The sequence below is a fragment of the Lithobates pipiens genome, unplaced genomic scaffold (genome assembly GCF_037356315.1).
Source record: "Lithobates pipiens isolate NorthernLeopardFrog02 unplaced genomic scaffold, aLitPip1_a1.2 Scaffold_23, whole genome shotgun sequence".
NCBI classification, from domain to species: domain Eukaryota; kingdom Metazoa; phylum Chordata; class Amphibia; order Anura; family Ranidae; genus Lithobates; species Lithobates pipiens.
In genome coordinates this window covers 9,557,353-9,583,146 of record NW_027507785.1, presented here as the reverse complement: position 1 = coordinate 9,583,146, position 25,794 = coordinate 9,557,353, and the positions used below count along the sequence as shown (strand labels likewise).

The 25,794-nt window shown below is 47.9% G+C and overlaps 1 protein-coding gene across 1 annotated transcript in view; it reads right to left on the bottom strand.

Moving 5' to 3' along the window:
• LOC143927190 (uncharacterized) overlaps positions 1-18,262 on the bottom strand; it is a 32,614-nt gene extending 14,352 nt beyond the window's left edge. Inside the window, exon 1 of the mRNA XM_077451166.1 lies at positions 16,598-18,262. Within this exon, the coding sequence (XP_077307292.1) occupies positions 16,598-18,138 (1,541 nt within the window). The 5' untranslated portion in view covers positions 18,139-18,262. The remainder of the gene's footprint in view (positions 1-16,597) is intronic.
• Between the last annotated feature and the right edge of the window lie 7,532 nt (positions 18,263-25,794).

Here is a 25,794-nt window from a genome sequence, read left to right as displayed (position 1 = left end):
CTGAAAACAAAGATAGGGCAGCAATCTGAACCCTAAGGGCGCTGACAGAGAGTCCCTTTTCCACTCCTGACTGCAAAAAATCCAAAATACAGGGAGTGGAAAAATAATCTAAACCAGTTTTCCTTAGCCAGGAAATAAAAGTTTTCCAAACTTTCCCATAGATTCTTTTGACTAATTTACGGCTGTCCAAGATAGTTTGAATAACCCTCTCTGAACATCCCCTTAACTGTAGGATGCCCCGCTCAGCCTCCAGGCCATCAAATAGAAGGTCTGAGGGTTTGGATGCAACACTGGTCCCTCTAAACTGGTAGAGGCCAGGGAGGATTCACAGAGAGGGCCTTCAGAGAGGAAAACGAACTCCTCCTGGGCCACTAAGAGGCAATCAGAGTAACTTCTGCCCGGTCCTGAATAATTTTCTGAATTACTAGAGGTAGGAGGGGAAAAGGAGGGAAGGCGTAAGCCACAGTGAAATCCCACAGGAAGGAGAGAGCATCCATCCCCAAGGACTCTGTCTCTCCCTCCAGCAAGAAGAACTCCAGCAGTTTTCTGTTGAGACTAGAGGCAAAAAGATCCACTGTGGGAAGACCCCATCTTAGCACCACCTCCCGGAACATGCCTTCATGTAGTTCCCAATCGCTGAAACTGATGCTCACCCTGCTCAAATAGTCCGCCAGCACATTTTCTGACCCCTTGATGTGGACTGCCCTGACTGAAGTGACATTGATCTCTGCCCAGGACAGAATCTGCTGTGTTAATGGCAGAATCGACTTTGAGCGAGTGCCCCCTTGCTTGTATAGATACGCCACAGTTGTGGCATTGTCTGAGAAAATGAATAGGTCTTTTGAACAGACCCTCTCTTCCAGAGACACAAAGTCTCTCGCTATGACTAGAAGTTCTCTGAAATTCGAGGAGTGGCCTGCCTCCTCTAGCAACCAGGCTCCCTGGGCCTGCCAGTCCTGTGAGTGAGCACCCCTACCCCACAGACTGGCGTCCGCGGTAATGTTTACCAGGGAATGTTGTGCCCAATCCTTCCCTCTCTGCAGATGTTCTCGTTGTTCCCACCAGGAGAGATCAAGAAATCTTCTCCTGGCAGCTGCACCAGCTGATCTAGAGAACTCTTCCTGCGATCCCAATGGAGCAAGAGAAATGCTTGAAGGGGTCTGGAGTGTAATTGGGCCCAAGGCACCCCTGGAATGGCTGCAGTCATCAACTCCAGCAACTGCATGATCCACCAAAGGGAGGTCTGAGGTAGCAACTTGAAGGCCTGCACGGAGAGAAGAATTTTCAAAATCTTCTCTTCGGGAAGAAAAATCTTTTGGACAACACATCTAGATGATTTTTTGATCTTTGCCCGAGACAAGGATTCCCTTGTTCAGGATTTGCAATTGGTTTTACGGACCTTTCAGAAATTGGGGTGGAAAGTCAACCAAACAAAAGTCTTGCCTGGTGCCCTCCCAGAGCATACTTTTCCTGGGTTATCTAATTGGGAGGGCACCAGGCAAGACTTTTGTTGGTTGTCTTTCCACCCCAATTTCTGAAAGGTCCGTAAAACCAACTGTAAATCCTGAACAAGGGAATCCTTGTCTCAAGCAAAGATCAAAAAATCGTCTAGATATGGGACAATTGATACATTTTGAATCCAAAACAAGGCCATGACTTCGGCCATGATTTTGGTAAAAATTCTGGTTGCTGCCGAAAGACCAAAAGGAAGGGCATTGAACTGCCAGTGAGGCCGCGTACACACGCGCGGACTGTTCGCCCAACTTTGTCCGCTGAACAGTGTTTGGGCGGACAGTCCGCTCGTGTGTGGGCTTTCAGCGGACAGTTTCAGCGGACAGTTTGACGAACAAGGTTTTACGGAATTTCCGAAAAACTGTCCGCTGAAACAAGTCCGCTCGTGTGTAGGCTTGTTCGTCAAACTAAGTTCCGCGCATGCTCAGAAAGGATTTACACGCCGAAAGTTATAATGCAGTGTATAGGACGTCGTATTTTTCGTCCCGTCGTACGTGCCGTTCACGTCATCGCGCACGGTTTCAGCAAACTGTTCGTTCGTCGTGTGTGGCCATGTCCGTCCATGCTAATTTTGAGCGGACTGTTTGCCGAAACTGTTGGACGGACAGAGTTGGGCGAACAGTCCGCGCGTGTGTACGCGGCCTGACTTGGCTCGTTCCCCATGAGAACTGCAAACCTGAGAAACTATGGCAGATACATGTACATGAAGATAAGCATCCTGAAGACCCAGGATAAAGACCCCCTGGCAACAACAGATTCCTTACAGAATAAATGTTCTCCATCCAGAAACGTCTGTAGACTATGTATTTGTTCAGGATGCTAAAATTGATGACCATACGAAAGCCGCCGGAAGCTTTCCTGACCAGAAAGACGTGAGAATAAAACCCCCGGAATTTTTGAGTTTCCAGAACAGGAGAAATAACTCTCTCTGTTTCCCACACAGAAATCAGATTTGACATGGCTTGCCGTCTCTCTTGTTCTCTCGGCAGATGGGGAAGAAAAAACCTCTCGGGGGGATTTTTGAATTCCAACCTGTAACCCCTTTCCAAAGTTTGAAGAATAAAGGATCTGTCGGAAATCTCTGCCCATTCCTTGATGAAATGGGACAACCTTCCCCCCTACCCCTATACTGGCGTCACTGGGGATTTTTGGAAGGGGCTGAGGAGCAAAGAGAGCCCCTGATTTTTGCTTGTCTTTGTCAATAGACCACTTCTTCTTTGCCTGTTGGCTTTAAAATTTGCCTCGTTTTGGAAGCCACAAGGGTTTTATCACTTTGGGAAGAAGGGAACCGTTTACTCTTCTCAGAGGAATGGGATAGGACCTCCTCTAAGGAGGAACCAAATAAGAGCTGGTCTTCAAAGGGGATGCCGCAGTTTATTCTTGGAGGTAAGATCACTTTCCCAAGATTTAAGCCAGATAGCTCGCCTAGCTGAATTAATGAGAGCAAAAGCCCTGGCTGAATCTGCTGCTGCATCAGTCAAAAAGGCAACTAATTTGGCAATGAGTGGGAGGAACTCCGTAATCTCTTCTTTGGGGGTGTTGGGTGACAGAAGATCATCCAGACGCTGAACCCATATGTCTAAAATTCCTAGCCACACAGGCGGATTCTACCACCGGACCCAAAGCAAAAGCTGAAGCATCCTAGGCCTTACATAGCAATGAGTCGGCCTTTCTATCCATTTGATCCTTAAGGACCCCAGAATCATCAAAAGAAAGATCCGACCTTTTGGACACCTGTGACATAGGGGCATCTAATCTGGGGCACTTGAAGAAAACCTCTCAAACTCGTACTGAAAAGGGAATCTTCTTTTGTGTCCTCTGGAGTGCAACAACCTCTTTTCAGGTTCTCTCCACTCCAAAGAATCATGTCCCTAAGTGACTGGAGCACCGGAAAAGGCTCTAGCCTTCCACCCCTGTAGACCCCTATACATTTTATCCTGCACAGATTTGGCTTGCTGAGGCAATGGTCACCTTTTCACTCTCCTCTTCACTATCCCTTTCCTCACTTTTTATTTATTTTATTTGTGTTTGTGTGTCATGTCACAGTCACTGCACGTTTTGATGAGTAGGCTGTCGGTCCTCGGACCTATCCTGAAAGTCTTGTGGGAGGGTGGACATAGGCCTTCTGGCTTGGTCCGCCCTCTATTGGGGGGGTCTACCTTTGGGGAAGCCCCATAGTACCAAGTACCTAGGAGGCTCTGTTTCGGCAGACCTACCCGGGAAAGGAGGTCTTCTGGCTTCGGCTGGAAGACCGCTGATGAGTCTGGTACCTCAGTCCCGGTCTGGAGCCTAACGCCCCAGGGGATCAGGGTATGGTCCTTCCTAGTGGAGGACATCACACACCCGTCTGCACTTTTTAGTGTGTCACTCTTTATGTGTGTGTGCACTTTTTTTATGCACCGGGTGGAAGTTTTTTGGGTGTGTTTTGCACGCCATGGGCTTTTTCAATCAATCTAAATCTGCTCCGAGGTATATATTGACTTTAGTAGTTCATCAATATCTTCAACTGGAAAAAGATATTCAGATGAGCTACCTGTATCTTCCTCTGATGCAGATCCCTCATCAGATGAAGAAACTGGATTCTCACCTTCCTCTAGATCAGAAGTATTGAGTGAACTAATGGTCTCAGAGACTAACAAAGGAAGGGATCTAGCAGAGGCTGAAGGCTCTTGAGCTAAGGGTCTAGACGAGGAAGGCCCTAGACCAGATACCCTGTCATTAAGGGACCGAAAGGAGTCCACAACCTCCTTCATGGAAGACATTAACTCTTTAAAGAGGAAGTAAACCCTAATGGGTTTACTTCCTCTTTGATTCCCTGCAAAGGTAAAGCATAATGGACTACTATGCATCGCATCGCATCGCATAGTAGTCCATTATGTGTCACTTACCTGACACAGGAGCCAGCAAAGTCACCACTGTCCCCTGTAGTTCCAATCGTCCATCTTCTTGGTGGGTCTCGCTGCTCCGGCACTGTGATTCACAGGAGCAGCGATGACGTCACTCACGTGCATGCGCACGGGAGCCGACACTCGCGGCATATCGCCGCGATCTGCGGCTTGCCCAGTGCGCCTGCGCCGTAGACTGTCTTCAGGTAAATATCTCCTAAACCGTGTAGGTTTAGGAGATATTTCTTGGACCTACAGGTAAGCCTTAATCTAGGCTTACCTGTAGGTCAAAGTGGTTTGTTAAGCCCCGTACACACGAGAGAACTTATGTCCGACAGACTTCCGAAGGAGTTCTGACAGAGTTCTGACGGACTTTTCGACTGAGCGGACTTGGCCACACACAATCACACCAAACTCCGACGGATTCGAACGTGATGACGTACGACCGGACTCGAATAAGGAAGTTCATAGCCAGTAGCCAATAGCTGCCCTAGCGTCGGTTTTAGTCCGTCAGAATAGCATACACACGAGCGAATTTTTCGGAGGGACCGGGTCCGGCGGAGTTCCGTCGGAAAAATTTGAAGCATGTTCCATTTTCTAAAGTCCGTCAGACTTTTGTGAATCAAAAGTCCGTTGCAGCCCACACACGATCGAAAAGTCTGACGGAATCATTCCGTCAGACTTTAGATGTCGAAAAGTCCGCTCGTGTGTACGGGGCTTAAGGGTTTACAACCACTTTAAAAGTGGAAGTCTCTGAACTAGCTTTGACCAGAATACAATCCTCACAAAATAGTTTTCTATAACTATCAGAAAGACTGGCCCTACAGTTCCCACATTTCTTCTTCACCGGTTTGGCCTAGAAAAAAAAAAAGCAGAAACAAGAACCATAAATGAAAAGAAGTTCCATACAAAAGGTCCCCTGCTGTAGAGCTATCCACAGGCAAGGCCTTACCTTGGGGGCAGTATGGGACCCGGATGCTGCCGCTGGTTCAATACGAGCGGACGCTCCATCCTCAGACCTGTCCTCAAGCTCCATGAAGCAAGTGGAGATTGGCCGTAGAGTAGACAGCTGCTGTATCGCTAAATGCGCTAGTCTGGCATTCCGGCAGACTGTTCCCCCGAGCAGCAGGTCCTCAGTGTATCCACACTGTGCTTCCTTAATAAAAAAAAATGGCACCCAGAAGTGCGTCATGTGACTTCCGGCTCCATCTTGCCGCGTCACCGAAAGTCTTCCGCTGCCATCTTGGTACACCGTGGTAAAGCACGAGGAGGACGCATTTCCACACAGCAGAGGTGGGGAAAAAATGGAAAGGAGTTGCCACCAATCACACAGGTAGGCTAGTAACCCCCAAAAAAAGGGAACCCTTTTGGTAGGAGGACCAGCCTCGTCTCCGGGGGTGGGAGAGCACTGCGTGCAGTAGTCGGGCTTGGGCGCCGTCCGCCTATGGGTGGCTCGAGAGGCAGGCGGGCCCGGGACCATCACCCAGGACTTGGCCACAACTAGTCCTGGATGAAACCAGAGAAGGGGGGTCCACCAACCACAGTTACCAGACCCAAGAAAAACCAAAAAAACGTGTCGGTGCTCCTGGAGGGTCTAGAAACACAAAACTACTGAGGGTCAGAGGAAAGGGAGGGGCCTTTTAAATTGTATCCGATTTGTGTTTCCTGTAGAGGGCGGAGCCAATGATCTCTCTCAAGTAGCTGTCCTGGAAGACGAGGGGGGAAAAGAGAAGATATCATGGTCCTGAGCAACCCAATTATAGTAGAATGGTTACCACCTGATAGCATTCCTCCATTACTGAAAAATGAAAAGGGATCCTGATAAAAAGAAAAGGGTACAAATGGCAACCACCCCAAACTTTAAGTGGCCTTTTCAGCAGGGAGCACGTGGGATGGCAACGCATATCAAAAGCAAACAAATTCCCAGCTCACGTACCAGCCAGACTGCAACAAAACCGTATTGTCCTGTCTAACAGTTCACCTTAATAACAAGGGGTTTACTTTGCACACATTTGCAAATATACAGTATGTGCAGACCGCAGCGGCCACATCCCCGCACCCCACTGTACTGAGGTCCTAACTCTATCATTTTAAGTCTCCCAAGTTGGAGCAATAATAGGGTGTCCCGTGTGTCCATCTACCTTCACAGTGCACTGGGGAGTTTTGAACAGTACTGTAGGCGATTGTCTGTGGGGGGAGGTAGGTGGTCTGTGAGTGGGGGGGAGGTGATCTGTGCATGGGGGGGTAGGTGATCAGTGGAGGGGGTAAATGGGTAATGTGTGTGTGGGGGGAGGTAAGTGATCTGTGAGTAGGAGGGAGGTAGGTGATCTGTGAATAGGAGGGAGGAAGGAGTTATGATGTGGGGGGGGGGGGGGGGGTAGGCGATCTGTGCTTAGGGAGGAGGTGATCGGTGTGTGTGGGGGGAGGTAAGTGATCTGTGAGATGGAGGTAGGTGATCTGTGTGTGTGTGTGTGGGGGGGGTAGGTAATCTGTGTGTGGAGGAGGAGGAGAGGTGGGTGATCTGTGTGTGGAGGAGGAGGAGAGGTGGGTGATCTGTGTGTGGAGGAGAGGTGGGTGATCTGTGTGTGGAGGAGGAGGAGAGGTGGGTGATCTGTGTGTGGAGGAGTAGGAGAGGTGGGTGATCTGTGTGTGGAGGAGGAGGAGAGGTGGGTGATCTGTGTGTGGAGGAGGAGGAGAGGTGGGTGATCTGTGTGTGGAGGAGGAGGAGAGGTAGGTGATCTGTGTGTGGAGGAGGAGAAGAGGTAGGTGATCTGTGTGTGGAGGAGGAGGAGAGGTGGGTGATCCGTGTGTGGAGGAGGAGGAGAGGTAGGTGGTCTGTGTGTGGAGGAGGAGGAGAGGTAGGTGATCTGTGTGTGGAGGAGGAGAAGAGGTAGGTGATCTGTGTGTGGAGGAGGAGGAGAGGTGGGTGATCTGTGTGTGGAGGAGGAGAGGTGGGTGATCTGTGTGCGGAGGGGAGGTAGGTGATCTGTGTGTGGAGGAGGAGGGGAGGTAAGTGATCTGTGTGTGGAGGAGGAGGGGAGGTAGGTGATCTGTGTGCGGAGGAGGGGAGGTAGGTGATCTGTGTGTGGAGGAGGAGGGGAGGTAGGTGATCTGTGTGTGGAGGAGGAGGGGAGGTAGGTGATCTGTGTGCGGAGGAGGAGGGGAGGTAGGTGATCTGTGTGCGGAGGAGGGGAGGTAGGTGATCTGTGTGTGGAGGAGGAGAAGAGGTAGGTGATCTGTGTGTGGAGGAGGAGGAAAGGTGGGTGATCTGTGCATGGGGGGAGATAGGTGATGAGAGTGTGTGGAGGAGGGGAGGTAGGTGATCTGTGTGTGGAGGAGGAGGGGTAGGTGATCTGTGTGTGGAGGAGGAGGGGAGGTAGGTGATCTGTGTGCGGAGGAGGAGGGGAGGTAGGTGATCTGTGTGCGGAGGAGGAGGGGAGGTAGGTGATCTGTGTGTGGAGGAGGAGGGGAGGTAGGTGATCTGTGTGCGGAGGAGGGGAGGTAGGTGATCTGTGTGTGGAGGAGGAGGGGAGGTAGGTGATCTGTGTGTGGAGGAGGAGGGGAGGTAGGTGATCTGTGTGCGGAGGAGGAGGGGAGGTAGGTGATCTGTGTGCGGAGGAGGAGGGGAGGTAGGTGATCTGTGTGTGGAGGAGGGGGAGGTAGGTGATCTGTGTGGAGGAGGAGAGGTGGGTGATCTGTGTGGGGGAGGAGCAGGGGAGGTAGGTGATCTGTGTGGGGGAGGAGAGGTGGGTGATCTGTGTGGGGGAGGAGCAGGGGAGGTAGGTGATCTGTGTGGGGGAGGAGAGGTGGGTGATCTGTGTGGGGGAGGAGCAGGGGAGGTAGGTGATCTGTATGTTATAATTCTTCTCTCTTGGGACAGTCTGTGTTCACCATGACCTGATTTTTGTTCAGTACATTGGTGCGCACTTACTGTACCCACCAATCCCCCAATAATAGTGACCTCACACTGCCCCTCCATAGTCCCCCATTCTTACCCCCGATCTCTCCAGAAGTCTGTCCCTCGGTCTCCTGTCTGTCTCTGGCTGCAGTAACGTGTGGACGGAAGAAGAAGAGGGGGAGGGGATATTTGTCTGCATTTTATTTTAGCTCAGAGAGGGAGAGGGGTGTCCTCCATTTTCTTGTAGCTCAGAGAGGGGGAGGGGCTGCCCTCCATTTTCTTGTAGCCCAGAGAGGGGGAGGGGCTGCCCTCCATTTTCTTGTAGCCCAGAGAGGGGAGGGGCTGTCTTCCATTTTCTTGTAGCTCAGTGATCCGATTTTGCTGTAATGACACAATGGTTTACTAAAGGCAAGCCGACTGTGGATTCTGCAAGTGCAGTTTCTCCAGAGCTTAGTAAATAAGCAGAATCTCCGCAGACTTCCATCATCCAATCATGTGCAAGCAAAAAATGCTTTTTTCATTTTTTTTCCTTGCACGTGATTGGGTATTCTTTGCAAAGTGAAGCTTTACCTCATTTACTGAGCTATAGAGCAAAGTGCACAGTCTATTTGCCTTCAGTAAATCAACCCCAATGACTTCTCATTGTTTAGAAGAAATGTGTCCATTGATAAAGATCTTCCTCCTTTATATACAATGTATACATGCTTTCCTTTCCTGGTGGATGTGTCCTCCATTTTCTTGTATCTCATAGAGGGGGAGGGGTCTCCTCCATTTTCTAGTAGCCAGAGAGGAAGGGGAGGGGTCTCTTCCATTTTCTTGTAGCCAGAGAGGAGGGGGAGGGGTCGCCTCCATTTTCTTGTAGCCCAGAGAGGGGGCGGGGTCTCCTCCATTTTCTTGTAGCTCAGGGATCTGATTTTCCTGCAATGACATTATGAGCTCTCATTGTTTAGAAGAAATGTGTCCATTGATAAAGATCTTCCTCCTCTATATACAATGTATACATGCTTTCCTTTCCTGGTGGATGGTGGGGGTGTCCTCCATTTTCTTGTAGCTCATAGAGGAGGAGGGGATGTCCTCCATTTTCTTGTAGCTCATAGAGGGGGGTATCCATGGGCGTCCGCAGCAGGGGGCAAGGGGGGTCAAGTGCCCCCCCCCCCTGAAATCCCCAAGGTGTCTGCCGTAGCCGCCGACATGCTGCGTTTTTTTCCCCTTTTTTTTCATTTTTTTGTCCGCTGGCGGCTGCATCCTCCGCCCTCTCCTATGGATCAGAGCGCTGGATGGCTCTGTGTTCGGCAGCCACTCTGTAACACAGTCCCGCCCCCTCAGACCGGCTCGTGTGATAGTAAAGAAAATCAACATTCCCCCTATCACATGAGCCGTTCTGGGGGGGGCGGGGTCGTGTTACAGAGCGGCCACCGAACACAGAGCCAGCCAGCGCGGTGATCAAGAGAAGGAGATGCTGCAGGTACAGCCTGCCCTGTGTGCTACAGTGCCTGGATAGGAGGATCGAGGGGAGGGGGGGGGGGCTGCAGGCAGCCCCCTGACGATTATCCTATCCAACTTATTTTACTGTCCCCAGTTCACCTTGTGCTCCCTGCCCCCCTCTCTCCTCCACCACCACACTCTCCTACCTCCTCACAGTTTTTTCCTCCCCTGTTCTTGCTGTCCCCCCTGCTCTCCAGCTCTCCCCATCCTTCTCTAGCCACCATCCCAGTGCTCCCCCCCGTCCCACCCCCCAGTCCTCTCCCCTCCGTGCTCTCCCCCTGTTCTCCTCCCCAGTGCTCTCCCCCCTGTTCTTTCCCCCCGTGTTCTTCCCCCCTGTTCTTCACCCCCGTATCCCCCCCCCCCCGTGCTCTCCCCCTGTTCTTTCCCCTCCAGTGCTCTCCACCCCCTCCAGTGCTCTCCCCCCTGTTCTTTCCCCCCCAGTGCTCTTCAGCTCTCCCTATCACTCTCCAGCCCCCACCCCAGTGCGCTCTAGCCCCCCATTCTCCCCACCCCTGTTCTTTCTGCCCCCCTGGTGCTCTCCACCCCTGTTCTTTTTGGCTCCCCCAGCACTCTCCACTCCCCACCCCTGTATTCTCCACTCCCCCTGCATTCTGCCCCCCACCCATGTGCTCTCCACCCCCCATAGTGCTCTCCAGTCCCCAGTGCTTTCCACCCCTGTTCTTTCTGGCCCCCACTGGTGCTCTCTACTACCCCCCCTGCTCTTTGTACCCCCCCAGTACTCTCCAGCCCCCGTGCTCTCCACCCCTGTTTTTCTGCTCCCCCAGTGCTCTTCACCGCACCACACTCTACTGCCCCTCCGTGCTCTCCTCCACCACCACACTCTGCTGCCCCCCCCCCCCCCACAGTTTTCTCCCCCACTGTTCTTGCTGCCCCCCTGCTCTCCAGCTCTCCCTATCCTTCTCCAGCCACCATCCCAGTGCTCTCCCCCCTGTTCCCCCCCAGTGCCCCCCCCACAGTGCTCTCCACTCCCCCCAGTCCTCTCCCCTCCGTGCTCTCCCCCGTTCTCCTCCCCAGTGCTCTCCCCCCAGTTCTCCCCCCCTGTTCTTTCCCCCCAGTGCTCTCCACTCCCTCCAGTTCTCTACCCTCCAGTGCTCTCCCCCCTGTTCTTTCCCCCCCTGTGCTCTCCACTCCCCCCAGTGCTCTCCACCCTATTCTCCCCCCCAGTGCTCTCCACCCTATTCTCCCCCCCAGTGCTCTCCCCCATTCTCCCCACCACTGTCCTTTCTGCCCCCCCAGTGCTCTCTACTCTCCGTGCTCTCCACCCCTGCATTTTGCCCCCACCCATGTGCTCTCCAACCCTACCAGTGCTCTCAACCCCCCATAGTGCTCTCCAGTCCCCCGTGCTTTCCACCCCTGTTCTTTCTGGCCCCCACTGGTGCTCTCCACTCCCCCCTGCTCTTTGTACCCCCCCAGTACTCTCCAGCCCCCGTGCTCTCCACCCCTGTTTTTCTGCCCCCCCCCAGTGCTCTTCACCGCCCCACACTCTTAGCCCCCCCAGTGCTCTCAGCCTACCGTGCTCTCTACCCCTGTTCTTATTGCCCCCCCAGCGCTCTCTGCTCCCCACCCCTGTGATCTCCACTCCCCCTCGCTCTTTGCCCCCACCCATGTGTTCTCCAACCCCGCCAGTACTCTCTACTCTCTAGTACACTCTCCCTTCTGTCCAACTCCCACCCAGTGCTCTCCACTTCCCCAGGACCAGAGGACAGGCTGACTGGGGCCGGAAAATGAGGATGGCTGAAGGTGCAGGTGGCCAGGGACCACTCCATCTCACAGCAGACAGATCCTCTGGAAGGAGCACCGTCCCCATCCAAAATGACAACAGACCCTGCCTGCTGCTGCCCGTCATGGATATCCTTCTGGCATGCAAGGTACCGTACCAAGCATCAACAACACACCTTCCCACAGACAGGGACTGCAGACTGGGACAAGGGGCACAGGAGGGGCTTCAATGATGGACACAGTGAGGCTGCATTTGATGGGCACAGTGAGGCTGCATTTGGTGGGCACTGGTGAGGCTGCATTGAGCTCTTGCATCAAGTCTGCAGTCTCTGACCATCTCCTGTAGCATGTCTGCAGTCTCTGAGGGAGTCTGGAGAGGAGTCAAGAGTGGGAGCGCCGCCGGGATGGGGGTCATGGGAGAAGTCACACTTGTGTGGACTGTGGACAGGAGACTATAGGATAAAACCAAAGCCACCAAGCTGCAGCCGACTGACTGAGCCCTGCACAGTGCACCTGAGAGGAGGTCAGTGAAAGCACCGCCAGGCCAGTCAGGGGGGGATCACTGATGTAAGGGGGGAGTGAATACGATAATGTAAGGGGCACTGATATAAAGGGTTTCCTCCTTATGTTAGTAACCCACCCCCCTTACCTTAGAGTATTCTTTCTGCAGAAGGTGCCCCCCCCCCCACGTTCTGAGTTCCTGGGGTCCCCCTTGATGATTGATCACTTACCACTATTAACTGGAATTTGAAAAAAAATATATATTATAAGCCTTATGTGATTTCATATCTATATATAATACGCTCTTCATCAAATGTGCTTTAAAATGTATGGTTTTCCCTTTCATGAACAAGAAAATAATGACGTTATGCTGTTGGGCTGGTATAATAATGCTGTGAGGCTGGTATGAAATTTTTTCCAGGGCTGGTTTTTGAAAGCATGGGCGTCTGCAAGGTTACTCAGGTGGCTGGGTACCATGCCCATATAGCCTAGACAATGTACATCTTTTTACATTGCAATACATCTGTTGTGGCCATATTTTTATCTTGATGAAAACAGCCAATACAGTGACAGTATGAGATCAAAATATGGCCACAACAGATGTATTGCAATGTAAAAAGATGTACATTCTCTAGGCTATATGGGCATGGAACACAGCCGCCAGAGTCACTTCCAATACAAAGTAAAGATGAATTATCTGTTATATAAACACATATTTATTACCAGTGGAAAGATTTTCATAAGATTGTTGAAAAGGGGCGGAGCATGAGTGGCCTTAAAATGATGCCCCCCCCTGGAAAAAGTTCTGCGGACGCCCATGACCCCGACTTGTGACCCCAATACTGATTCTCTGCCGTTTTAACTGATCTTGGCTTGTGATCCTGAAGTTGACTCCGTGCCTTGTGATCTGGACTACTTAATTCCTCTTTCAGCAAGAACTGTGCCTATCCTGAGGTTTATGTCCACCTGTCATCACTCCATATAGGTGAGTTCCAAACAGTGGCGGCCCGTCCATTAAGAATGCACGGGTGCCGCCCCCCAGCCATGCGTCTGCCCCCCTAATCTACGTGCATTGCGCCAGATGCATGGATTCCAATGGGGGGGGGGAGTTTGAAGTATGTGATTAGAGCCAGAGGTTCTAATAGGCATAAAAAAAGGGTGGGCTCAGGCCATAGAGCACTGCGCTCCAAGCCCACCCAGTTGTGTGTCAATAGCGAATGAATATTCGCTATGGTCACACTGATCCTCCTCCCGACCAATTAGGAAGCGGGTCCTGAGACCAGTCTTCTATTGGACGCCTAGGAGGAGGAGGAGGAGGGAGGAGACGCATGGTGGAAGCAGTTGTGATATGCAGAGGGTCAGACGATGCAATGGAAGCTGCAACTCACCGCCCGTAGGAGCGCTGCCCGCCCGTGACCTAGATGGGGTAAGTGCTGATTGACCGCGAGCACGCGGGGGGGGGGGGGGTGTCACCAGCCGCCAATGGTTCCAAACAACAGATGAAACAATTAGCCAACCAGGCCTTAGTGGTAGGTGTAAGCAAGCATAGCATTAATTAAACCGAAGTTCCAGCACCAGGAAACCAATGTGAACTTATTGAAAAAAATGGAAATTGGAATAAGGGGATTTTTTAAAGGTGCCTGAAACTATATCATGTATAGTTAAAGTAACACATTTTTATTTCATACAAGTAAAAAATATATTTAATACAAGTAGAAAATATATTTAATACAAGTAAAAAAAAAATAACAATCTTTTAGTTTAAAATTGCATAAATCAGACTAAAACATTAAAGAGTGAAGTATAACTACTGTATAACAACGTGATTCTCTTCGAGACTTTAAACTAAAGATTGTTATATCTTTTTTAAGAAATAAATTAAATAAAAATGTGTTACTTTTACTATACATGATATAGTTTCTCATTGTTTTAGGCACCTTAAAAGTCCCCTCATTCCAATGCCCATTTCGTTTTTTTCAATTAATGTGGGGATGTGGTGCCTTGCTCCACCTATCCTTGGCCGATTCCCTTGACCTCCCAGTGTTACCCTATGCTAGTGCGCATTGCACAGGTGCTCACACTTCTAAGCAAAAGGGCAATGTTAGATATACAATTCCGGTTTGCCCGTGCCCCAGGTTTGAGTCCATATATGGCATTCCCAATAGAATGGTAGTGGTCTGGCAGTCAAGTTTTCCAAGGTAGATTCCTTTAGGGAACCCAGTTCATGGCAGCAGGCACACGTTGGGAGCGTCAGCACAGGCTCCCAGACCTTCCCGGCCCCAAACTGCCCCCTTTTTATAGTACATTCGGGTGGGAAGGCAGGACCTAAAAAAAAAAAAAACCCGGGAAAGGAGCCTAGAAAAGTTAAACCCTTCCTCACACCCTTTACTTAACTAAGTTAAAGCAGAGCCCAACTTGTAGGCAACCTGCCTACAAATGGACATCACCAGCCAGCTACTCCGGCACTCATGCTACTCCGTGCCTTCACACTCTCCGTTTCCTCCTTTAAGAGTGTTGGGCAGGAGGTGCAAGAGAGGCCTTCACAATGTTCCTGCCTTCACCAGATAAGCGATACATAGGAAGCACCTTTTTCACCAGTGACTCCTCCTTAGCTGGGTCCCAGTCACAGACATACCTGGGAGTGCTGTCGTCACAGAGGAGAGAGGAACCTATTTGCAATGGGAGACATGCCCAGATTATCTTCAGCTGGCCATACTGTATAGAGTTTTTTTTTTTTCTTTTTCATTCAGTCAGAAAAAAAAAAAAAAAAAACCCACCAGACTCCAACCACACAATAAGCCCTTGTACACACGGTCGGATATTCCGACGGAAAATGTCCGATCGGACTGTGTTGTCGGATAATCCGACCATGTGTGGGCTCCATCGGACTGTTTCCGTCGGAATATCCAACCAATAAAGTTTTAGAGCAGGGCTATAAAATTTTCCAACAACATGATCCGATCAGACAAAGTGCCATGCATGCTCAGATCAAATTCCTAGACCAAAGCTATTGGCTACTAGCCTGAACATAGTCCCATCGTAACGAAATTATGTCATCACGTTCTGAAAGATCGGATTTTTCGACAACTTTGTCCGACCGTGTGTATGCAACAGTTTCGGACAAGATCCGACGGATGAAATCCGATGGATTTGGTTGTCGGAATCTCCGACCGTGTGTACAAGGGCTAACATGTCCTTTCAACTGACACCAGTCAAAGATCAACTTCTCTCAAGAAGAGCTGGCCACACATTGATCAAAATGTATGCAGTCCCTGCTGAACCGGCCAAATTTTGATCATTGTATGGACAGCTTTAGTAGGAGCCCTTAAGCTTGGCTGCAGAGGCTTGCAAAAATGCCGCTTGACCACTACGTAAGAGAGATAGAGCTATTTATGTATTAGCTGGGGATCTGGAAATAAAGGAAACACTTAGGAACTCAGATCATTTAATTTTTGATGCAAATGAAGAACACGTTCAATCAAAGCTTCATACGCAACAAAAAAAAAAAAAAAAAAGGGAGGAGAATCATTAAGGAAAACAAAGTTCAGCCATTGGTGCTTGTCCAAAAAGTATCTCAAAAAGGTAAAGTATTCCATGGCTCTCTAGGTGTGAGCCTGATGGACATAAGCACTAAACTCAATCTATCCATCCATCCATTACATTCTTGTTTGATCATGAAGTTTGTTTTTCAATGTATCATTGTACCTTCCACTAGATTGTTGGATGACATGGGGTGTGAAACTGATGGGACACCCCAAAATCTTTGCAGCTTTTAACCCTTTAAATTTAAAAAGGTAACGTATCCCATGGCTCTCTAGGCGTGATGGACATGAGCACTAAACGTATTGCATCACCCATTACATTCCTGCTCATAAATTGTAGCAAGTTTGCTTTTCAAAGTATCATTGTACCTTTCCACTAGATAGTTGGGTGACATGGGGAGTTAAACTGCTGGGGCACCCCCAGGGGCAGACTGACAACTCATGGGGCCCCCGGGCAATAGGAGATTATGGGGCCTCCGGGCAGTAGAAGATTATGGGGCCCCCAGGCAATCAGAGATTATGGGGCCACATAGTATACACAAACACACACACATACATACAGTATACACATACATGTACACACAGTATACACAGACATGTTTCTGTTGGCTGAAAAGGTACTGGAGAGGTGGGGCAGCTATAATCTGATTTTTAGACCAAAAGGATGTCGGTAAGGGACATTTCAGAGACAGATGTAAAAAAAAAAACAGATTTTTACATACTGTCCCTGGTTTTACTGAGGCTGGCAACCCTGATGGGGCCCCCTAGTGGCCCGGGGACCTCGGGCAGTGCCCGAGTGGTCAAATGGTCATTCCGCCCCTGGACACCCCAACATTTTCATAGCTGCTGCCCCTTTTAGTAACCCCTTCTCCTAGAGTTTCCTCTCTGCAGCTGAGGATGAAGGCCGGGAAACCTCTGGTGCCGGAGAAGCTTTGTCCAATTCCGAACACAATTTATTTCCAGTGTGAACCTTCAGGTGCCTGATAAGATGCGTCTTCTGTATAAAAGTTTTATCACATTCAGAACATTGAAACGGCTTCTCTCCCGTGTGAAGCTTCTCATGTCTGATAAGATGCGTCTTCTGTGCAAAAGCTTTATCACATTCGGAACAATGAAAAGGCTTCTCTACATATGGTTTTCCTCCAGCATGAACCTTCTCGTGTTTGAGAAGACCTGCCATTACTATAAAAGCTTTACCACATTCAGAACACTGAAACGGTTTCTCTCTCATGTGAATCATCCGGTGTTTGACGAGGTTTGACCTCCTTGCAAACGCTTTGTCGCATTCAGAACATTGATATGGCCTCTCTCCGGTGTGCACCCTCTTGTGATTGACAAGATCGGACTTAATTTTAAAAGCTTTGTCACATTCACTACACTGATACGGCTTCTCTCCAGTGTGGGTCCTCTCATGTACGATAAGCTCTGCCTTCCCTGTAAAAGCTCTGTCGCATTCGGAACACTTGTACGGCTTTTCTCCAGTGTGAATCCTCTCGTGCATGATAAGGTTTCCTTTCAATGAAAAAGCTTTGTCACACTTCGAACAGCAAAATGGCTTCACCCCGGTGTGGACCCTCTCGTGCCTGAGCAGCATAGATTTCACCCTAAAGGCTTTGTTACATTCGGAACATGGATACGGCTTCTCTCCGGTGTGGACCCTCTGGTGCATAATAAGGTTTGACTTCTCTCTAAAAGGTTTGTTGCATTCAGAGCACCAATAGGGTTTCTCTCCAGTGTGAAGCCTTTGGTGCGTGATGAAGTTCGATTTCCATGAAAAAGCTTTGTTGCACTCAGAACACTGATACGGCTTCTCTCTAGTATGGACCCTTCGGTGTAGGATAAACAGTGACTTCGCTGTAAAAGCTTTGTCACATTCCGAACAATAATAAGGCTTTTTAAGATGGTGAGCCTTCTGGTGCATTATAAGAGCAGCCTTCCATGCGAAAGCTTTGCCGCAGTCAGAACACCGATGGAGGTTCTCACCGGTGTGAACCATCTGGTGCGTAATAAGACGCGCCATTTGTGTAAAAGCTTTATCACATTTTGTGCACGGATATGGCTTCTCTCCGGTGTGAAACCTCTGGTGTCTGAGAAGTTGTGACCTTGTTTTGAAAGCCGTGTCACATTCAGAACACCGAAACGAGTTTGTGTGAAGCATCTGATGTCTGCGAAGATCTGACTTCCTTAAGAAAGCTTTGTCGCATTCTGAACACCCAAATGGTTTGGCTCCAGTGTGGACAATCTTATGACTGGTAAGCTGCGCATTGGATGTAAAAGCTTTGCCACATTCAGGACACTGAAATGGCTTCTCCCCTGTATGACCCCTCTCGTGTGTGATAAGATTGGCCTTTGTTGCGTAAGCTTTGCCACATTTGTCGCAGCGAAACGGCTTCTCCCCTGTATGGACCCTCTCGTGTGTGATAAGTTTTGACTTTACTGAGAAAGCTTTGCCACATTTGGCACAAAAATACCTCTTCACTTTAGTGTGAACTCCTTCGGGTCCAAGGTTTGGTTGAACTGCAAAAGCCAAGATGCATTCAGCAGACAGATATGGCTTCCCTTCTATGTGTTCCATCTGGGATTTAGTTAGGTCTGATTTTGCAGTAAGGTAAAGTTTCTCTCTTGTGTTGAGCTTACAGTCGTGCACTTCCAGAACCCTGAAATAACTTCTCTTCTGTTGCCCCCCCCCCCCCCCCCCGAGAGGTTGGATCAATGCTGAAGAATATTCAAAACAATCAAGAAATGCAGAACACCGATATGGCTGGTGTCCAAAGTGAATCCTCCAGTAAAGACTTTCAGGCACTCAGAACACCCATAACTACTTGTCTCCAGGGTGACTCAATTGACAATGAAGACCAACGTGACCATTGCCAGGAAAGTTCAGTTGGGATGATGAAGACCAACGTGACCAAAAGTTTGGTTCATCAATCCACCTGTATGGAGAACAAAAAAAAAAGAAGGGACATTATGTAAAACTGGCTATAGTAAAGTTGCTTTATCTTTAATTTCACATGCATTATTAAATTTAAAAACAGTAGGTGAGGTACATGATTCATTTTATAGGGACCTCACTATTATTTCCTTTGGTTGGTATAGTTTAATTCATTCTTTCAGAACGGGAGATAGGGGCAATTGGGACTTTACATGAAACAACGCAATAATGAGTCATTAACATTAGGCACTTCCAATAAACAGCTCCTGATGAGTGGACCATCTTCCACGAAACGCGTCGAGCCTATCTACGAGCCTATTTACTTGCTGCCATGCCACAGCATTATTATATTTATCATACTCGATAATTGAGTCATTAACCCTATTCTGGTTTTACTTATCTATTTAGTTGTTGGGGGTAGTGTTTGTTATTATTAGTGACCAGGTGCTACATTATTTACTATGCTACTATTTATTATTAATGTGATTTAATAACATTTATGTCTTACTGTATAATATATGTATGAATTATAATCTTTGTATCATCAAATGCACTATGCTCCCATAGGGTACTAATAAATATTTATCTCTTTTTTTTACCCTATGTTAATGACTCATTATGCCGTAGTGCGTTGTTTCATGTAAAGTCCCAATTGCCCCTCTTGCCCCTATCTCCCGTTCTGATCTCATATTATCGGGGATGGAGACCAATGTACTGGTGTCGTGGTCTCATGTAAAGTCCCAACCTATTTTCTCTTTGATTAATTCATTCCCTGGTCCCATTCAGACCACTGGGCTGCATTTTCGGCACAAACTGTACAATAAATCACAAGCAGTGTGTTCAGCTTGGCTCGGCAGCTTTTTCTATAAATAATGGATTTAATGAAGTGTTCAGGTCTTTACTACATACAGAACACAGTATTCAGACCCAACATAGTAGACGATTACAACTCTACAAAGAGCACTTGATCCATTACTGTGACAAATCAAAGAAAGTTAAGGGTCCTCTAGCTTCTAATGTAGAACAGATTAAGGCAAGAGAGACAGCAGGTGGGCGGGTTGTATTGCCCCACCTTGAACCCTTCTCACAGGTGACAATTGTGTTTGATAGTATTAATTTCTACACATTTTTTAGTCAACTGATTGAGTGAAGATGCCTCCATAATTAACCACTTTCAGACCGGACCATTTTGCTGGTCAATGACCAGAGGTCTTTTTACAATTTGGCACTGCGCTGCTTTAACTGGTAATTGCGCGGTCATGCAATGTTGTACCCAAACAAAATTTGCGTCCTTTTTTTCCCACAAATAGAGCTTTCTTTTAAAGGTATTTGACTGACTCTGCGATTTTTATTTTTTGCGATATAAACGTAAAAAGACCGCAAATTTTGAAAAAATAATGATATTTTCTACTTTTTGTTATTAGAAAAATCCAATAAACTCAATTTTAGTCATACATTTAGGCCAAAATGTATTCAGCCACATGTCTTTGGTAAAAAAAATATCAATAACTGTATATTTATTGGTTTGCGCAAAAGTTGTCACATCTACAAACTAAGGTACGTTTTCTGGAATTTACGCAGCTTTTAGTTTATGACTGCCTATCTCATTTCTTGAGGTGCTAAAATGGCAGGGCAGTACAAAACCCCCCCAAATGACCCCATTTTGGAAAGTAGACACCCTAAGGAAATTGATAAGAGGCATGTTGAGCCCATTGAATATTTTATTTTTTTGCCTCAAGCGATTAAATAATGACAAATAAATTTTTTTTTTTTTTTTTTTTTTTTACACAAAGTTGTCACTAAATGATATATTGCTCACACATGCTATGGTTATATGTGGAATTGTACCCCAAAATACATTCTGCTGCTTCTCCTGAGTACGAGGATACCACATGTGGTCGACTTTTTGGAAGCCTAGCCGCGTACGGGGCCCCGAAAACCAAGCACCGCCTTCAGGATTTCTAAGGGCATACATTTGTAATTTCACTCCACACTACCTATCACAGTTTTGAAGGCCATAAAATGCCAAGATGGCACAAAACCCCCACAAATGACCCCATTTTAGAAAGTAGACACCCCAAGCTATTTGCTGAGTGGCATGTTGAGTCCATGGAATATTTTATATTTTGCCACAAGTTGCGGGAAAATTACAAACTTTTATTTATTTAATTTTTTTTTTCACAAAGTTGTCACTAAATGATATATTGCTCATGCATGCCATGGGCATATGTGAAATGACACCCCAAAATAAATTCTGCTGCTTCTCCTGAGTACGGGGATACCACATATGTGGGACTTTTTGGGAGCCTAGCCGCGTACGGGGCCCCGAAAACCAAGCACCGCCTTCAGGCTTTCTAAGGGCGTAAATTTTTGACTTCACTCCTCACTACCTATTACAGTTTTGAAGGCCATAAAATGCCAAGATGGCACAAAACCCCCACAAATGACCCCATTTTAGAAAGTAGATACCCCAAGCTATTTGGTGAGAGGCATGTTGAGTCCATGGAATATTTTATATTTTGCCACAAGTTGTGGGAATATTACAAACTTTTTTTTTTATTTTTTTTTTCACAAAGTTGTCACTAAATGATATATTGCTCACACATGCTATGGGCATATGTGAAATGACACCCCAAAATAAATTCTGCTGCTTCTCCTGAGTAGGGGGATACCACATGTGTGGGACTTTTTGGGAGCCTAGCCGTGTACGGGGCCCCGAAAGCCAAGAACCGCCTTCAGGATTTCTAATGCCGCCTACAAAAAAAACTGTTAGCGATCGCAGAGATCAGGCCTGACTCTGCGAACGCTGCAGTTATGTGTGTTGTGTTTTGTAAGTGACAGTGATCGATCGATACTGCACTTGGGTGGGCTGGGCTGGGCTTGGCGGAGGGGCTAAACGCAGGTGCTAGCAGGTATCTGGGCTGATCCCGCTAACAATGCGTTTTGGGAAACCTAAACTGCTGGCGACGCTAATATAGATCTGATCAGATACTATATTACTAAGGGAGGTGTATGCTTTGTGCGTGGGTGTTAGCGGTACTGGCACTAACCTGACGCTGCCTGGGGCGACGCAGACCCTATCTGACCCTCAAACTTATATCACCCGCCGGGTGATCAGGGGGTTAAACCTTTATTAGGTAATAAATGGCGGGTGCCCTGAAACTATAAAAAAATAACGAACCAACCAGCGTCACCTGTAACAGTTATATGGTGATCACTGGTGAAAGGGTTAACTAGGGGGCAATCAGGGGGCTTTATGCGGTAGTATATGGGGGTCCCTGGCGCTATAAAAAGCTGCAGCGAACCTAAATACTTGCCTAACTAGCGTCACCTGTGACACTAATACAGCGATCAGAAAAACGATCGCTTATTAGGCTGGGTTCACACTGGAGCGATGCGGGAACGCCACAAATCCGCGGCGGGTTCCCGCATCGCATGCCTCCCGGCGGCAGTTCACACTGCCCTATGCGAACTGCTGGGAGTGTCAGTGAAATGTTAATGACACCCCCAGATCAGTTCGCATATCGCAGTGCGATCTGCAAACTCGGACAGGAATCGGATCGCATGGTGTGAACACCCATGCGATCCGATTCTGCTGCGGACCAAAAAAGGGTCCCGTGCGAGTTTGCGGCGGGTGCGGCGGGTGCGATGCGAATTCAGCCATACTATCTGTATGGCTGAACTCGCATCGCACAGAGATCGGATGTGATTTGCACTGCAGTGTGAATCACATCCGTTCTCATAAACCGCTGCAATGTGAACCCAGCCTTAGTGACACTGGCGACGGGGGGTGATCACGGGGTTAAACCTTTATTGGGGGGATTAGGGGGGTACCCTAGAATTAAAGGGGGCTAACCCTAACTGCCCTAACAGTTATTACAGTCACAAATGACACCAATGCAATAAAAAAAAAAAAAAATGCAATTGGTGTCACTGTGACTGGGGGGGCAGGGGTGATCGGGGGGTGAAGGGGGGGGTGTGAGTGTGCCTGGCATGTTCTACTGTGTAGTGTAGTGTTGGTGCAATTTACCGATCCTCTCTCCTCGGTGCCGGAACGAAAAATACAGACACGGAGGAGAGATTACATCACTTCCTCTGCCTGTGTTTACATTACAGGAGAGGAAGTGATGTCATGCTGCACTTCCATTCGTCAGGAGCGATCGCAAGGGGGTGGCCATGAATGAATGGCCGCCCCCTCATCCCGGATCGCTCCTGAACGGATTCCGACCGCCGCTGGCACCGGGGGGGCCCGATCGGGCCCCCCACCCGCGGGAAGGCAGGGACGTACAGGTACGCCCATATGCCTGCCCGTGCCATTCTGTCGACGTACATAGTCGTGCGGCGGTCGGCAACTGGTTAAGGAAGGGGGGGGGGCAAGGAGAGAGAGGTCCTTCGAGACCAGAGCAACCACTAGGTTACTATGGATTGAAGTATGAAGGGAGCAGTCCAGGTTTATGTGGCTATTGTAATTCAGCCATGGTGTCCAAACCTTGAGAAACTTGGCATGGGTATCGTTAAGTATAGAGGCAAATTTCTCATGCACCATTGAACTCATGAGTCTCTGCCTCACTTTTGCAAAAGTTAATTGATGACTGCTTCCAGGCTCTAGCTAGCATTTGCCGAGCCACTGGGAACACAAATCCCACCATCTTTTGCTATTGAGGTCTAAAAAGGGGCCTATGTAGAGCCTCCCATAACCCAAGGTTAATATTCAGAAACATTTGAAGCACATTGTAAAAAAAGGTATCTAAAAATGATAAGGACCACCAAGTATGGATACATTTGTGTTCTCTACAACCTCAGAAGCAAGTCAATGGAGCATTAAGGACATATTTGGCTCCATGGCTTTGGAGTCATATACCAATGCAAAAGCACTTTGTATGGATTTTCCTGGGCCAGAATCTTGTACAAGCACTTGGAGGTGGCCAGTCACATTTTGTGCCGATTGGCCTGGTTGAGGGATTCACCTAGATCCTGTTACCACTTGTTTATGTATGGAAGCTTGGCAGAGCCCATAGAATCTCTGCAAATCTTTTGGTTATCTCCTTTATATTCAGCCACACAAATTGAGGAGGAGGTGCTGCAAAGCAAAAATTAGTTTGTATGACTAAGACATACAAGGAGCTGATCAATATTTAGGCAGGGATGCCATTCCAAGGGGTATATATTGTCTACAGATTGCAGGTGCCATTGAAGGCTTATCAAAGTTTTTGATCTGGCTCCACTTCCAGTAACCGAAGGAGGAAACCCCCAGGTTTTTCCCTGACCTCCTGCAGAGTATGGAAGCGTCCGACATCATATGATGTAGCTAAAATTTACCTTCTACTTCCTGAATATCTCATGACCCATTCATCCAGCCCAGATGGGAAGTGAGAGGAGCCTTCAAGTTAATTTGCCATTTTCTAAAGATCCAGGTTTTGAGTCAGCTTAGTCATTGGTGCCATTGAAAGTTTTCTATACAATCTTTGGAACCACAGAACGGTTCTCAAGGATTGTTCATTGAGGAATCCCATCCATTTTTTGGGTCTGCACTTAAAACACTCCAATGTTCTGACTAGTAGGGTTGCCCTATAGTATTTATGACGTTTAGCCCCCTGCTGATTTGGTCTAATCACAAGTTCGTAGTGAAGTCAAGGTTTGCAGTCAAACCAGATACATTTTCAGATTTTTGTTCTGGAGGGCCTCATTTAAAAATGGTAGATAAATCTGCAACAGTTGATAGAACTAAGATCAGTGTAAAAGATTTGTGTTTATAAAAAAAAAGGGACGATAATACCCGATAAGGTGAATGCAGGCAACGCATCTCTCTAGATCAGTGATTCTCAAACAGGGTTCCTGTGGAACCCTAGGGTTCCTCCAGAGGTTGCTGGGGGTTCCTTCAGCATTGGGCAATTTCTGCCTCTCAGATAAGTTCCCACTGACACCATTGATCTTTTCTAACTATCTGTAAGGAGGTAATTCTTCCCAATGACCACAAGTGTAAGGACCATTCTTCCCACTGACCATCACACTAATGTATCATGAGTTGTAGATTACAAATTTTTAGCAGGGGTTCCCCGAGACCGGAGAACTATTTCAAAAGTTCCTCTGTGTTGAAAAGGTTGAGAAAGGCTGCTCTAGATCCTCTCTGAAACAGTTGAGAAGGTGTTGTTAACTGGATTTGTATAGTTCTGTGTAACTTGAGGTTAGAGTTCGAGTTAATTTCCAAATATTTGAGAGAACCATGGCAAAGGAGGAAAAAATGGTCTAGAGAAGGGAGACCCTAAGCCCTTGTACACACGGTCGGAGAGTCCGACAGAATGTGTCCTATCGGACCGTTTTGTCGGAATAATCCGACTGTGTGTGGTCTCCATCTGACTGTTTCCATCGGAATATCCGACGGACCAAGTTTTCCAACTTGTCCGTAATATTTTCCGACAAAATGCTCCGATCGGACATACTCCGATCATGTGTAGCCTACTCCAACGGACAAAGTGCCACGCATGCTCAGATCAAATTCCTAGACCAAAGCTATTGGCTACTAGCCTGAACATAGTCCCGTCGTAACGAAATAACGTCATCACGTTATGTACAATCAGATTTTCCGACAACTTTGTCCGACCGTGTGTATGCAACAGTTTCGGACATAATCCGTCGGACAAAATCCAACGGATTTGGTTGTCAGAATGTCCGACCGTGCGTACAAGGGCTAAGAGTGACTCCCTGATTAAGGAGCTCAGGTCTGGCCGTGTTCATTTTAGAGTTTGGTAACTTCCTGAACTTGATACAATTTCTCTATTACAGAGGGGAAAGACAAATCTGGGCAGCACATCATCTTCAAATGCAGCTAATTTATGTTCCTTCTGAATAATTTAGGCTCTACTTTACCTTTGCCAAAAGGACCCTATGCACAGGATGCAGTGTGTACCTAGTGTGACTTAGTAGAGGAACTCCTTATTGGATTCTTGATTTGTTGAGTTGACTGATTCTTCCTAACTAAATCCCTACTTTACCCCATATTTAATTCTCCTCTCATCAATAAAGAACAACTCCAGGCCCCATCTTCCTCTGGACACCCTATAGGCTGCCCCTGGCAGTAAGATTTATTTTATTTATTTATTTTTATGCCTGGAAGATACCTATACGAAGGAAAATGATTGAATTAGAAAAGGGACATGGGAACAAGAGTAGAATATGTGGAAAAACACCACTACTGAGCTGACAGACCAATTGGAAGCCCATGAAACAGCTCCAAATGAACACGTAGATTCAAAAATTACTATTCCAAAAAGATATAGAGAACAAAAGCAGATGCAACAA